General features: G+C 37.2%; 2 protein-coding genes and 1 non-coding gene across 3 annotated transcripts; 1 reads left to right on the forward strand and 2 right to left on the reverse strand.

The window, feature by feature from the left end:
• The first annotated feature begins 1,279 nt into the window (after positions 1–1,279).
• LOC137715817 (monothiol glutaredoxin-S6-like) lies at positions 1,280–2,462 on the forward strand. Its single transcript, XM_068455165.1, has one exon. The coding sequence runs from the start codon at positions 1,750–1,752 to the stop codon at positions 2,071–2,073; it is 324 nt and encodes a 107-aa protein (XP_068311266.1). The 5' UTR covers positions 1,280–1,749; the 3' UTR covers positions 2,074–2,462.
• Positions 2,463–4,396: 1,934 nt separating this feature from the next.
• Positions 4,397–4,469, reverse strand: TRNAR-ACG (transfer RNA arginine (anticodon ACG)). The gene has a single exon. It is a non-coding gene; the product is annotated as a tRNA-Arg (tRNA).
• Positions 4,470–4,958: 489 nt separating this feature from the next.
• Positions 4,959–7,726, reverse strand: LOC137715551 (BTB/POZ domain-containing protein At1g03010-like). The gene is made up of 4 exons (XM_068454898.1): positions 7,507–7,726; positions 7,350–7,416; positions 6,004–7,203; positions 4,959–5,707 (listed from the first exon to the last, which is right to left on the reverse strand). Exons 1-4 carry the CDS (start codon positions 7,524–7,526, stop codon positions 5,165–5,167), a joined length of 1,830 nt encoding a protein of 609 aa, XP_068310999.1. The 5' UTR covers positions 7,527–7,726; the 3' UTR covers positions 4,959–5,164.
• Between the last annotated feature and the right edge of the window lie 8,027 nt (positions 7,727–15,753).

The raw sequence follows: 15,753 nt of genomic DNA on the forward strand, positions 1-15,753 counted from the left end.
AACTTTTTATCTTTCTGAACATCTAATTATCCATTATAGCGATGAGTTTTCTTTGTAAACATATTGGTTGTCAAGAAAATAGCAAGCATAAACATAATATTGGATTCCTAAATATATATAGCTCATGTTTTACATCGGACTTTTTTTTTTTTTTTTTTTTTTTTTTTTTTTGAGAAAGCTCTTAAATTAATTTTTAAAAAAAAAAAAACACATGTTATGGTATCTTCTCCTTCTTGTACGGTAATCACGTGGATTTATTAAAAAGGAAGATTAGCCTTTATATTAAGCATATTTTGTCCCTCACAAAATCGCTTTTGGTGCTTCAACTGAAATGGATGGGAATCTTTTGCCCCTTCGGATAAACCCACTTCAGCTGTCTCCACCTCAGCAGAATATATGGCAGATGCTCCAAAACAGATAGAGTAGAAAGATGGTGTCCTTTATTTCGATATGGGTTGTGCTATCTACACATTTATTTTTACTTCTCACAAATCGTTTTTTTTCGGTTGTTAGATCGAATGATTTGAAGAAGATCAATGAAGAAAAATTAATAAGAGTGTAAAAAGTAAAAAAAAAAGTGTGTAAATAACACTACTCTTTCAATACATGTCCAAAAGCTTTATTACCATAAATTCCACTATATTCACCTACTGGTGAGTGTGAATATGCCAATGCCCTTTGGATCTACAGTGACATCCTCCAATGAAACCCTATCTTTATTCAATCATAGTAGAGCCCTTGGGGATGTCTTCTTCAAAAATCGCTTATGCTTATAAGTGTTTATGTTAGTAGTGTTTTTGTTAGAAGCGTTTTTATAACAAATCTGTTTGAGAAATTCATGTGCTTTCTCGATAAAAAAACACTTGAAAATACTTACGAAATAGCTATTGACAAAGAATCTATAAAAAATGCTTCTATGACCTAGAATAACTTCTAAATTAATCTGCAAACGTAGCGAGAATCACTTTTGGCTGTTAGAAAGCACATTAAGCCCTTGTAGATTGCTACTAAAGATAATTTTAACTATTTTTCTACAAATTTTTTTAGAAATGCCTACAATAAATTGTTTCAACCGAGTCTCAGTGTCTTTGAGACAAAAATACCACCCACTCTTCTTTCCAAATGAAAACAAGTGCAACTGTAAAGAAATAATAAGACTTGAGATAATCGACTGAATGCTTTTGATTGATATCAAAGGTTACAATACAAGAGACCTAATTTAAGTAGGTAGATTAATACAGTTCAATGTATAAAGATACAATACATGTATTCAGTTCAATTTACAAGGATACAATACAGTAACTATTTCTAGAAGAATCTGCGGCCTAGCTAATTCTGAGTTTGTTCGTAGCACTCATAATTTTCTTTGCAAAAAGCGGCCAAAAATATTTTTCGCTATCTAAAATGCTTTTAGCCATTTCAAAAACACTACCAAATTGTCTTTACGTTACACTGATGATTAGGCCATGAATATGCCTCTGTCGTACACTTCTTTTGCAAGTTGTTATTCCACAAGGACATTTCCAAAGGACAACACTGGGCTTGAAGAAAGGCAAAAGGGGGTCTTTATCAACTAATTATTCTATCTGCCCCATGTGCAAAGCAATGCAATGCACTATAAAATAGACCACTCGAGTGTTTTAAGTTCCTCACAGCAAGAAGCTAGCAAGCTCTACTAGTTCACTTCAGTCTTCACAACCCCCACATTTCCCTACTCTTTTAATCGTTTGTTTCGGGCTCTGACTCGCAATGGACACGATAACAAGCATGGTGGCCGAAAAGCCGGTGGTGATCTTCAGCAAGAGCACTTGTTGCATGAGCCACACCATCAAGACACTCATATCGAGCTACGGGGCAAACCCAACTGTGTATGAGCTAGATGAAATGACAAATGGGCAGGCTATTGAAAGGACACTAGTTCAGGAGCTGAGGTGCGAACCAAGTGTGCCAGCCGTTTTCATAGGGCAACAGTTTGTCGGCGGAGCTGACAAGGTCATGAGCCTCCAAGTCAGAAACCAGCTTGTCCCAATGCTCATAAGGTCCAATGCTATTTGGGTTTGGAATAGAACCTGAATGACATCCTCATATATTTACAACATATATTATACTATAAAATCCAGACCTACACTACTTAACAAAGCTCAAATAACATTTCTTCTATTCCCTCGTAGCATTTCTTGTTTCGGTTGGTATCATGAACGGGAGTCAGTACGAGGTCGATATATACTCTATAAAGCTAAGCTTTTTTCACCTTCTTTATCTTGTACTAGTACTACCCTTGATTTCCTCTTGTCGAAGAGGATGAACTTGTATGTTTTTAGTTCCTGTAATCTCCCTTAACTATATTGTATGCATGTTTAATAAAAGCAGAGAGCACTCATATACTTAACTGCGATAGTTCTACAACTGCTCAGCATATAGCGTCAACCGAGATTTACGACCACAAAAATATGAAAACTTACTGATGCTGAACTTACCTCATGCTCAAAGGAGATCCATTGAACAAGAAAATGGGACCTTAAGTTCTCTAATTCGTGGTTAGGATGCCACGAATAGGTCTTGCATTTTGCTTTACTTTATTCTGGTTCTGAAAAAACCATCCACTAAAGTTGACATTCGCCCACAAGCTGTAGCACATCTCTCAATTTCCTTCTTGTTCACAATATATGGATAGAAATTGATTTCCGTAAAATACCATGAAGACAGTAAGAAAAAATACAATGAACTTTAAATGGATCATAACTACAACCGACATATACAAATGCAGACTCTTATTACCTTATCAATGTCAACATTACGCAGTGAATCCATAATTTTACATCTGTGAAAGATGGGATATACGGATACTTCACTAACGGGTAATTATTTAAACTAAACCAAATAAAGCATTTCTATCTTCATGAAATAACATAACAAACAAAACTAGGAAAGAAATACATGCGCTGCTCATTTGTTCTCACTTCTCACAAAGAGTGAGAGGGTGAAGAAACTAAGAGAGCCTTTCTTCAAATTTGGTAAAAAGCTCTGTTGAGGAAGAGAGAAGTTTATGTATTAAAAAAAGTTTGATTGTTCGATTACCCATGGAAAATGGTTTGAGCAGATCCTTCACTTCTGAATATAAACTTTTAAGAATGGACTCATCTGCTCTAGGATTGCATTCCGTCTCCAGTTTTCCACCGCCCTCTGAACTGTAGCATTTGCCTTGCGTATCTCTTCAGCAGAGAATTTATGCTCTATGATTCCTAAAGGTCCAGGCTGCAGTACTTTCACCACAGTTTCCATCTCTCGCTCTAGCTTCCTATGCAACACAAAACATGATATAATCCCGATTAAATGCAAATGAAAATTAACATAATATACTAAGAAAAAACTTGCAAAATATAATAAATATAGAAAGAAAGACATCAAGCACACAACTGACATTCAGCAGAAACATCACTCCCTTCTCTCAGATACATAACTTTTAGGGCCATCAGAACTAGTTAATAGCAAGAATTCGATACACAGGGCATCAGAGAGACACATAAAATTCAGCCCCTACTATTACAAATGGCATAGAACACAGTTTTCGTTTAATTCATGACCCCAACATACAAAAAACCTACAATTAAAAACAATCCTGGAGGTTTTAACGAAACCCTTCAAATTCCCCCATGTGCTTTCAAAGGGAGACAAAAGGGGGAAATGGCCTCCTTTCCACAGGGCAGCAAGCAATTTCAACTTGGGAACACGGCATGATCAGGGGCGGGCCAGCGGGTTAATCTTTGATTAATCAGTTCACCCACCCTACAAAACATGCTACCATTTCAAATACTGCAAATTTCTTTCTTTTATCATTCATATAAAGATCCCAGCTTGCAACTCTCACTGAGAATTTTACAGCAGAAAGTAAATTAATTTTACCAAACAACTATGGCTAATGCCAATACCCATGTGCCCTAAATCAATTTAATCAATTTGGGAAATAGATGAACCGAAAGCAAACAGACAAGTTTAAACTCAAAGCTTTAAACTTTTAAGAAAAATTAGGGCTAATAACACACAAATCGAACTACAGAAAACCCAAATCATCAATTACTAATTATCAGCAATCTTCACGGAATCATTTGAAAACCCTAAAACTGAAACGAAGAAACAAATGAAAAAAAAAAATATTTTAAATTTTCAATTAGGGTTTTACGAGGAGGTACCTGAAGATTCTGGAGAGGGGCAACAACGACCTGCTCATATCTCTCGATCGATGATCGGCCGCCGTCTCTCTTTTGTTCTAAAACGGTTGCACGCAGAGAGATCTTCTGCTCGAGATGCTGAAACGTCGTCGTTTTCAAGCTTCCCTTGAAAAGGCGCGAAGCGGCAACTAATGACAAAAAAAAGGGAAATTGAAAAATAAAAGAATCGACTCTGCTGGGGATCGAACCCAGAATCTCTGGTTTCGTAGACCAGCGCCTTATCCATTGGGCCACAGAGTCGATTGGTTAGTATCCCGATCAGTATTTCATTTATAAATAAGTCTTTAAGCATAAGTGTTACGTTTGAGTTGATGAGTAAGCCACTAAGCCCCAATTAAAATTCTCTACAGAATGTCATATACATCACATTGAGGTTGTTAAAAATATACTGATAACATTGGCACATGTTGTTTTTATGGCGATCACGTTGACACATATCGTGATGGATCTTGGTAAAAAACAAGTTTCATTCGTTATTGAGCTCATTGCTCTTAATCTAGTTGAAACGAAATCCTTTAGAAATACCACCCCCCCCCCTCCCCAAACCAAACTCACTAGTTAAGGCCAAATTTTGGTTTGGTGTGTGCCTACCGCATTTAGATCTTTGACATCGAACATGACATAATTTTATCGTTTGTCTCAAACGTAGAAAGTTTTTAGGTATAGCTGTCACATAATCACGTGATGTTACTAATTCACATATTATAACATGAACGGAAAAGATTTCACCAAACGTTCAAGGGAGCTGTGATTTCATGAATACAAGTTATACATACATATAACAAATAGAATCTCAAAGTACACTCAAAAAACTATCAAACTTAGATTAGAATTTAGAAAAAGGCACCACACTAACTTATAATGATACTAATACAACAATTATATATACTATACACTCTCGTAACACTTGTGTACATATTCACACTCCTGGTTTGTCATGAAACCGAATGGCGCCTTCGCTTCTGGAACGGAAATCTTGACTCCGAATGCGCCTTCCCCCCTAAAGGCTTGATACTATTGATCTTGAACAATGCATTGAGCTTCCCCAACTTTTTGGTGAATGATTTGAACAGCTTGTTTGCAGGATGTGACTTCACAAGCTCTTGTTTCATAGAAACATGATCTTTTTCCAAGTCTGTCAGCCTCATTCTCATTCTCGCAACTTCAAGCTTCAGCTCTCGGTTCTCTCTTCTGACTGACGCGTAGTTGTCCCTTGGCGAAATGGCTCCACTGCCTGCACCACTGCCTGATCGCTGAGGGAATTGTGTACCGTTTATTGCCCCGAAGAAGAACTGGTTGTGGCCACCGTTCATTGCATTTCTGAGCCTGATTTGCTCAAAGTAGAGCACTTGAACTGCCATCTGTACTGGTAGCCTTTCGTTCTGCGCTGCGTGACTGCAGGCTTCTTGGGATAGTTTCTGGCAGTCGATGGTTTTGCAGAGGCGGTAGCGTTCAGAGTCCTTGAGGTTAGGATGCACCTATAGACAGAAACACAATGCAGATTGGTATTGATCAACATCTTGAAAAGAAAAGTGCATTCACAAAATTTAAAGGGAAATGATTTCCGCTCTCCCTTTTTGTCCCCTGCACGCATCTCTCCTTGCCATTGGATTGACTAAGTATTAAGAGCATTGAGGAACAAAAACAAAAGGAGGATTACAGAAGAAGAAAACAAGAGTGCGAAATCTTCTGTCATTGTAAGAAAAAGTTCAGATTTGCTTAGGACTTGCACACAGTGACAGAGAGAAGCGAGAGCGAGATATATATTACTCACTTTGAGGAAGATATCCACAGCTCGGTAGAGTCCATCACTTAATATTCGAGCATGGTCCGGAAGTAGCTCTGCTAGTGCTATGAACTTTGACGGCATCAAGTTCGAGTCGAGTGCTACTTCTGCAAGATAATTGTCTAGCAACTTTGATACCTTCAGGATTGAACTTTGTTTAGGAGATCCAGGGCTGTCGAAATCATAAACCATTTCGCTTTCGTCCCTCAAGTGATTATCTTCATCATCATCATCTTCATCCAAGTTCAAAAATATCGAAAAGATCCTCAATACAGCATCTGTATCATAGATTGTGCTGTGGTTGTTTCCATGTGAATTTGCCGGAATCAGGATGTCTTCGAGAATTGCCTGATCCAGCTGCAGACCAATCCGCCTTTCTAAATCGGATCTGCAAGAAGTAGACGCCGATGCTGCAATCGCAGTTTTCAACAAGCTCGAAAGAAACGCCATTGGAACTGGACTCTTCCTTGATTGTGTTGGAAGCAAACTAACTATAGCTTCAACAATGATCCTTTGTTTCTTTTGCAATTCTAAATCCAAGAGGCTTCCTTTCACCAATTGGTTATCTCGGACGACAAGTACTTGAAGAGAATTATGAGCATAGTTAATTAAAATTTTGCTGATCATATCCTGTTTAAGACCCTTGGTTTTCACCGCGGATAGAACGCGTTGGAAGAAGTCGAGGCTAAGAACTGTGAGCGCTTTTCCCCACCAGTCTGCGGGCGTTTCAGGTTCCACATTTGGAGCTCCTTTTGCAGTGAAGTTGTGGTCAAGTTTCAATAAGCCAGAGGTGAGCTGCTCTTTGCATGCATTGTTTGCAATTGCGTTGATAAGCCTGCTTACAAGGTTGGTTTCTTCTGCTGCAGGCAAGAGGGTTTCACAGCGATGAAGAACTGATATCGACTTTGATATGTTTGGAAGCACCGTCTCCTTCAGACAAGCTTCGGTTCTCGTTTCCATATTTTTCTCAGCATACTCTTCCGTCATTTCCAGGAAGTGCGCTACGCAACGAAGCATGGCAACATTGGTCTCTGTAATTTCAACATGAACTCCGTAACAGAACTTTGCAGCTAGCTCAAATCCCTCTGGTCCACCCGGAACAGAATTGAGAATTATGCGCGAAACTTTTGCATCTTTTGCTTCAAGCAACAATTTCCGAATCCTTCCACTCTTAGAGACTAGGGGGAACTGCAACAAAGTCATCGTGACATCATTATTTCGACAAGTCTTCGTTTAATCGTGACAGAAAGTTATTTTATCGCAAGCTAATGAATAACTATCTTGTAACCGCAACAAATTGAACAATAGACTAGTTCTGAACCGGTTTCACTCACCTTGTGAAGTGCAAAGCTTGATGCTCCTATTTCCACAGTAAGATCGCTAGAAACATCAGATATTGGCCTGCGTAAAAGAATAAATTCATTGAAAAATGGAAACTAAGCAAGGCAAGAAAATCAGTATCTAGGCTACAATCAAGAACCAAATGCATACATTCTCATAGGTACCAACATATCAAAAACCCTGCAGGAACTTCTTCTATTTGTTTTCCATGGAAGTACACAACACACACGTTCAAGTTCAATCGAAACATATGGACAGTGTGATTCTCCCTAGATATTAATGGTTCGCTACAAGCGGATGGCTCAATAATTGCGAAATGAGTGGCGGATTGGAGTTTGCACACGAAGAGTAATGTTAGATTATGGTAAAGGATAAGAAAGCTGATTAGCTAAGCTTGTTGAGTGGACTAATAATACCATATAATGGTGTAACAGTCAGGGGAAGGGTCTGTCACAAACAAGGAAGGGTCTGTCACAAACAAAAACAAGGAAGGGTCTGTCACAAACAAGGAACAATTTGTAATTTTGTACAACTGGTCCGTACATGTGTTCAGGGCCTACAGAGGGTAAATACACACAAATAATTGACCCTCAAAACATTAACTTGGGTTGGCAGTTGGCATTTCAAGAATGTTGACAGTGAAATATGGCTGCATCTGGAGGACAGCAATCAGCCAGGTGGTCCTCGTGCTATTGTTGTTTCGATTCCGTACTGTCGGGAAGAAGCTCACAGGATTTATTGTGTGACCATGAAATGTTATTATCTTAATTTCAGAAGGGGGGCGCTCAGAAGCTCATAGACTGTTTGAAAAACCTAGGCTCTGTTTTGACACTCAAATCCCAAAAAAGATGAAAAAAAATGAACTCTATTTTTGTGTCCTTTCATGTTTCGGGTTGTATTACCATGCAACATAGAGTTACTAGTAAGTAGAGACTACCATGTGACTCAAAACTAGAGAAAATAAGGCTAAAATTAAATGTAGGTAATCAATAAAAGAGATGGAGGAACGTAGAACTGGGTGTAATAAAGTTAGCTATTGCAATGTGTGCCCAAGTTCATTTTCCGCTCTCGCATTTTACTATTTTACATAAGATTAGATATCGCCCGAATATAAAGAAAACAGAAGATGAGGGGGAACATTACCATTCAGTGGCATGCCTTATGCTAGAACTCGGACGAAACGACCGCTTCCCGGAAATGCTAGGCTTCAGTTCACCAATGGTGACGGCCCCCATCTTTCCTCAAAACACCTTATGATCAAAATCCTGCAGCTCCAATCCCACTACAAAATTTTCAAAAGCCTCAAACTTTCAACAATATAAGCACTTTTACTAAAAACCCGTCTCAGATTTCTCAATTTTTCAAACACCTTATGTTCATAAATTCCCACTCAAAATACTGCACCTCCAAATCCCACTACAAAAAGTTCAAAAGCCTCAAACTTTCAGCAACATAAGCACTTTCCACTAAAACCCCATCTCAGATTTCTCAGTTTCCAGTTGCACATTGCAACATTTGTCTGAGAAATGGTTTGAGGAAAGAGAGAAAAAGAAAAATGCTGCTAAAGTGAGGAGAAAGTCACATGAAACCGTGCAAGAACAGAGGGGACTTTGAAACAATTTAATTACTTTAATGATGTCTATGATGAGGTTTTTAATCTAAAAGTCAAGGAATTGCAGCTGCAAAAGCACTTTTCGGTGAAAGGTAGTGTGAGGGAGTGAGCGAGTGAGTTGCTTTTACATGGTTAATGTTTGTGAGGAATTTTGCAGGATTTCTGCGAGGGCTGCAGTGCTTTTGGGGGTTGTAATCATGGCTAGTGAAAGCTACTCGCTTGAAACTTTTGCTTAAATTAAGTCGCTAATTATGTGTAAAGCTAATTAAAGTAGAAATTTAAAGGATGAGTGGGTTTACCTGATATAATTAGAACCACAATGCATCCACTTAAACTATATTCCATAGTCTTCTAGAACCAAACATGCATTTCCATCATATATTCCATAAGGGATGTATACCCGTGTTACATACTTTCAGCCACTACGATTTCGACATCTGGAGGTCTTGTACGGTTCAATTACAAGAAATTATTATGTGATACTGAAACATTGTACATCAAACTTACCAATTCAGGTATGGATTGGGGTGACCTATACCCAAGGTGTAGCAAGGAGCAGCAGTTAGTGAAAATCTTAAGAGAAGATGAGGGGAAAGGTTGTGTGAACGGCACTTGCACATAGATTAGTGAAGAAAGTTGGGATTCCACCGTAAATCAATTGGCAATATAAGAAGTAGCTCAATTACTTATAAGTACATGCAAGGTCCCTTCTTTGCCGGATGCAGGATTCATACTCTTAACACATCCCCTCACATGTGACGAATTTTCAAACCTAGGACGTGGAAACACAAATTGGGTGACGCGGAGCACGTGTAGCCGTTGGGCTTTACACGAGGGACAACCTGCTCTAATTCCAAAAAGAAATTTGGTTCCACCATAAAACCAATTGGCAATATGGGGAGTAGCCTAATTACTTATAAGCACATGCAATGTCCATTCTTTCTCGATATAGGATTCATACTCTCAACAATTAATCAATCTTGCGAGATAAGAGAAAAATTGCATGAATGTCAGTTTGCACATAGGTTAGTCAAGTCTAAGAAATGGAGGCAATACATCTAGTATAGCCTCTTAATCGGCTCTCACACAAGCTTCGAAATGCTAACAGTTTGCCCTAAAGCATACGCCAGTGACCTATTCATATTAGAACACAGATAAACACCCAGATGATGTTTTTCTACAATAGGGGTGTGATGAGGTCATATTATACCATATATTTTACCCTAATCTTAGTTATAGTTTATTGGTTATTTTGATAGAATTTTGATACTTTATTATGCATTTTCAATTTAGGACATTAAACTTCCTCTTGAGCAAAAAATGATCAAATGGATGAATTTTGGAGTGATTCCAATTGGAGGATCTTCGTGATGATTTTGTCAAAATTCCATATTTTTCTATCAAACCGTTTGACCATGGCGAAGAAAAGAAGGCCCAACACGCAGCTTTCCCAGATTGACGTTTTTGGATGTTTTGAGTATTTTGGAGGTCAAGATGGGCATATTTTAAGGAAGATTGGACGACTTAAGCTTTCAAAAGAGACTTTTGGGACCAAATCGGAGTTGATTTGGTCAGTCAAAAGTCTGATTTTTTGAGAAGTCAGAATTTCAGTTAAATAGGAAACCTTTTGTTTCCTAGTTATCTTATTCTATTATGTTTTCTAGTTTTTAGAAGACCTTTTCTAGGAAGGATTTTATTTTCTAGTGGTATAAATAAGGTTATTTAGCCATTAGGGTGAAAAACACATCAATTTGGAGAACTTAGCTAGGCTTTGACGATTTGTATTTCAAGGTGTTTTCTATCATTTTTCTATTTCAATAAAATTCCTTTTGTTTAATGGTTATTCGTGACTAATTTTCGTTTTATAGGGTGATGCCTTAAGCCTTAGTATGAATATGTAGTATTTATTTAATTGCTTATGATATTATACATGCATACTTTGAATTATTACTTTAATTTGAATTATTAATCACTGTGTTTAAACTGTCTTTGTGTCTTAATGATTTGTGACCATTAGGATGTTTAGATAAATAATCGATGTAATTCGGTCGGAATACCACCGGAGAATTGAATATTGCTTCTTTTGTGATTGATAGTTGTAATTTCACCCATGGCGAATGCCACGTCTTAGAGGTTGCATGGTTTTTCAATAGATTTTTACAAAGTGTAATGAGTCATGCATGTTTATATTTGATCTAAATGCCATAGACGGATTGCACGTTTGATAGACGTTATAACTTGAATGCCACAAGTAGAATATGCATTAGGAAAACCTAACTTTCAAAGTTGCATGTGTAATTCATAAGTAATTGGTAAAACTACATAGGATTGTTAAGGTGACGGTGGAACCCCAGTGTCCTTTTATCATTATTTTCTAAGATTGTTCCCTTTCAAATTGGTTTCTATAATTGTTTTAATTTAAAATTCGTTTTTAATATTCTAGGTTATAAAATCAACCTTTTTGAAACTTTGTGTTTGAATAGTTAATTAAGAATAAGTTTAAGTACAAATTATTCAATCAATCCTTATGGAGAACGACCTTACTTGAGCTACTCTACTACCGTAACTTTGTACTATTGCAAGTATTTTGAAGTGTTTTTATCCCTACTTTTTCAGGTGATAGAAATCATATCAAGCAATTGGGGGTGTTCACAGGTTTACACCCTAACATACCAGTCTCTTTTAACAAATCCAATAAATATTCCCGTTGAGATAAGAAAATACATTTGGAAGAGTGGGCAACCTCAACTCCAAGTAAGTACTTCAAATCTCCCAAGTTTTTCATCTCAAACTCTGATGCAAGATTCTCCCGCAATCTAATTATCTCATCTAAGTCATCCCCTGTAATAATCATGTCATCTACATAGATAAATAGTGTAGTTACTCTGTTTAGTCTACGCTTCATAAATAATGTATGGTCTGAATGACTCTGATGATACCCATTTTTCTTTATTGCCTGAGTGAAACTGTCGAACCACACACGAGGTGATTGCTTAAGCCCATATAAAGACTTATGCAATCTACACACCCCAGTCTTCCTATTCGCATCATATCCGGGAGGAAAAACCATATATACTTATTCTAGATTCCATCATGAAGGAAAGCATTCTTCACATCAAATTGTTTTAATGGCCAATCCATGTTTGCAGCTACAGAGATTAAAATACATACCGTATTCATCCTAGCTACTGGTGAAAAGGTTTCTTGGTAATCCACACTATACGTTTGAGTATAACCCTTCGTCACTAACCTTGCTTTGTACCTGTCACTTGATTTGCCAGCCCTGTATTTGATTAGCCCCACCCCAACTAATACCGATGCCTTTTGTGATAAAACCCCACACCTGACGGATTGTGCAGGTGGTAATTACTAAGTTGGAGACAATATCGGTGTTGTTGGAAGTGGCCTTTCACCCGTCTCTCTGATAATTCGACATGGTATTAGAGCAAGGGAGTGCACCCATACTGTACTGTCACGTGATGTGTGGGTCCCCTTGACCCCGCACAATGATGTTGGGTCATTTGGCCCTGGCTCCACATCGTTGCCGATATGTGGATCATTCACATGTTACCGACTAATTGGATCCCACATGAGGAGACATGATGAAAAATCCCAAATTGGCAACATCATAGTCATGTTTTACAAGGAAAGCTATAACACAATAACCCTAATTCTTTCCTAATAAAGAACTCCTACAATATCTCTAAGGATTCCTACAATATCTACTCTTAATGACTCGTTTTAACATAATTACCTCGGCAACACATGCTTGTATTAAATTTGGTTGTACATTTGTGGTACTCAGTGCTCTCAGTGTGACAATGTTGGACTCATGATGGCGTGGGATTGAGTCGATCAGGTGGCAATGATAACCTCATCAATTCTTTTTCTTTTTTGTTTGCTGGAGGATCGGTTGGTGATGAACAACATTTTAATATTGGGGCAATGTGCAAACTTACGGCACAGGTACACTCTTGCTGTAGTATTTCATGTCAAAAACTCCTCATTACAGAATAAAAATTTACACATATTTTTATTTTATTAATATGAAACGCTACGATAACAACATACTCGTGTAAAAAAAATAATCGAGTAGGTTAACTTCTTTTTCTTTGTGAACAGTTGGCAGGTGGTCCAATCCATATGTTGCTTCAACACTGTTACAGAGTAAGCTGGCAGGGCAAAGAGAAGAAACTGGAGTGCCCTGCTCTGCTGGGTGCACTTATTGATTCCAGCCAAGTTCTTGCTTTAATTTGTTTTTCTTATTGGGCACAAACAATGTATCAAGTTATGGGTGACCAAGTGAAAGGAATAGTGAGATTCTTGCATACGACCGGCGAAATTCTTGCATACATTTAGAAATATATCGTCGATGAAAGCCAAAACTTTATCAAAATGCCACTTGTAGGTAAAATGGTAAAATGATAAAATGAAGGATTTTCCTTCACTGGAGTGAAAATTTTATATATAATGAAGGGTAACAGAAACTATTTATCAAAATTAAACCCAAACTTCATTAAGCTCGTAAGTCACAACGTTTTGTTTTATTACAAACGTTATCACTACTCTTACTCAATTACAAAAAAAAAAAAATATATATATATATATATGAATATATTAAAAAATATATATTTACTCAAAAAATTATACTTTTGCAGAATTCTGAAGCTGGACAGTGTCACACTGCAGTCTACAGAGCTGCCTCATCAAATCAAATTTCATCATTTGGTAATAAGCTATTGCGTTAGGACTCATTCATTTTTTTTAGTCTATTTTTCGAAATTTGTGAACCATGTAATTCAAAGAAATATATTTTAAATCAGATGGGAAAAAAAAAATTTGGAAAAATAAAATAAAGCAAGGACAGCATTGGTAAAAGGATGTCTGAGTCCTTCTGTGGTTACCCACGAGGGTGAAAAGGAGTTTGAATCAGTATTCATTAGTGCAGGTGATGAGTAGAAGTGTGTGGCAGTAATTATTTACAGTAAAAAAGAATTATAAACAAAATCTAAGCAAGCTTATTTTGGAATCGAGATCCTCTCTGGATCTCCAAGTTCCAAGCCAACGGATTAAAAAATTTTGATCAAGGAGGGAAGAAAGAGATATGGGCCCATGATTTGTGTGAAGTAGGACAGTGGGACAGATAAATGAGGTCGTAAAGCTTTACACGAATGGTCCGATTTATGAGTCTACCGGTTCCAAACACAGTAATTTGAAGAGAATCTCAGTTCTTTATTTTAAACACATGCGAAAGCAAAGCATTGCAATGTAGGGATCCAACATGTGGGTGGGTGGATCATAATGTAGCTCGGGTTAATAATCATTTTAATCTAAGTTAAAGTAAGAACGCACAGATGTTTAGGATAATGTGTCAGAAAGAATCAAGTTACCTTCAGTGTTGGATTCTCTTCAATACAATGAAACAAATTTGAAAAGAAACCAACATAGAAGGTGATATGACCCATCATTATTTGCTACTTTTGCTTAAAGTGGTAAACCAGCTCAAGTTCTATAACCTGGGTTTTACAGTATTACTCTAATGTTAATTATGACATGGCTTGAAATATGTTCGGGTAAACTTTACAGTAAGGAAGGAGGGGAAGGAAAGCAAAAGGCGGAGGTAGCCGCGCGTGGGAACAAAGATTCTCTCCACTCTCTTTTTTTTTTCTTCCTTTCCTTTCCTGCTGCTCCTGTTTAAATGCTCAAGATTTTATTTTTGTAGAGAGAGAAAAAAAAATAGAGAGAGAAACAAGAAAAACAATTTGTAAGAGGAGGAGAGAGGAGAGGAGGGAAGGGAAGGGAGGAAAAAAGGGAGGGAAAATGATCCCCATCCCGTGCTTGGAGAGATTCAATGACTTACAACTTAGGCAATGTTATTCACACTCTTTTTTATTGCTCGCACACCTTTGTTAATTTTGGAAATTGAAAGGGTATGTAGAAAGTAAAAATTGGTGTGTAGATAGCACCACCCGACAACTTAATGTTGTGTCTTATCTTCTGACTTCGAGCATGGCCATAGTGTGACAAGGCCCGAGAACAAATTCATTGTTGTATGGCTGAACGATAATTACTAGCGGTTCCGGGCATTGTAGCATGTGTATTGCCCAAGGCATAAAGGGGCAAGGGCGCATAATGACTTGACATCACCCTCACCTTCCTCCCGCTTACCACAATCTTCTATCTAGTAATTTCCGAGAATGCATCGTTCCAAAGAGTTGGGTCATTAGGTAGTAGGATTGCTTATCTAAAAGCTCATAACTCATAAGTACTTAATTGAAATTTGTATTGACAATCTATGTGTTTCATGGAAAACTCTTGAAAGCACTTTGAAGTTTTCCGCTAAACATAGCACTTTTGGTTGTAAAAAAACAATTAGTTTAAGACCAACTCCAACCCTTGAACTCAAACTCAAATATTTAGGTTCATTAAAAGACAAAATTTAATTTTAGGACCTAAAATGTATTAATTGTTATGAAATGGTTTTAATCCTAATTTTTTTTGGGTAAGGATATTTTTGTATCTTTGAATTACGTTATCTAAATTTACTTTTAGGGTAATGTTAGGAAGACTAAATTCGTAGACTAATCTTTGTAAACTAAATAACATGGAAGTTGATGATTGAATTATTACTTAAATGTTGATTAACGTGCTTATTTTTTTATTGGTAATACATTATTTAGTTTGCATATTTAGCCTACCTACATTACTCTTAATTTTACAAAAGTTTTAATCTAAAGAAGATTTATATTCGGACAAAATTTCTAAAAACGAACAAATCACATCAA

Source organism: Pyrus communis, chromosome 14 (genome assembly GCF_963583255.1).
Source record: "Pyrus communis chromosome 14, drPyrComm1.1, whole genome shotgun sequence".
NCBI classification, from domain to species: Eukaryota; Viridiplantae; Streptophyta; class Magnoliopsida; order Rosales; family Rosaceae; genus Pyrus; species Pyrus communis.

Excerpts from the sequence above, each read along its gene's own strand:
- LOC137715551 (XM_068454898.1), bottom strand. The coding sequence starts at position 7,526 with ATGTTGGTACCTATGAGAAT. Across the intron at positions 7,417-7,506 it reads ATGTTGGTACCTATGAGAAT|GCCAATATCTGATGTTTCTA; the intron begins GTATGCATTTGG and ends TCTTTTACGCAG. Across the intron at positions 5,708-6,003 it reads CTGTGGATATCTTCCTCAAA|GTGCATCCTAACCTCAAGGA; the intron begins GTGAGTAATATA and ends TTCTGTCTATAG.
- LOC137715817 (XM_068455165.1), top strand. The coding sequence starts at position 1,750 with ATGGACACGATAACAAGCATGGTGGCCGAAAAGCCGGTGGTGATCTTC.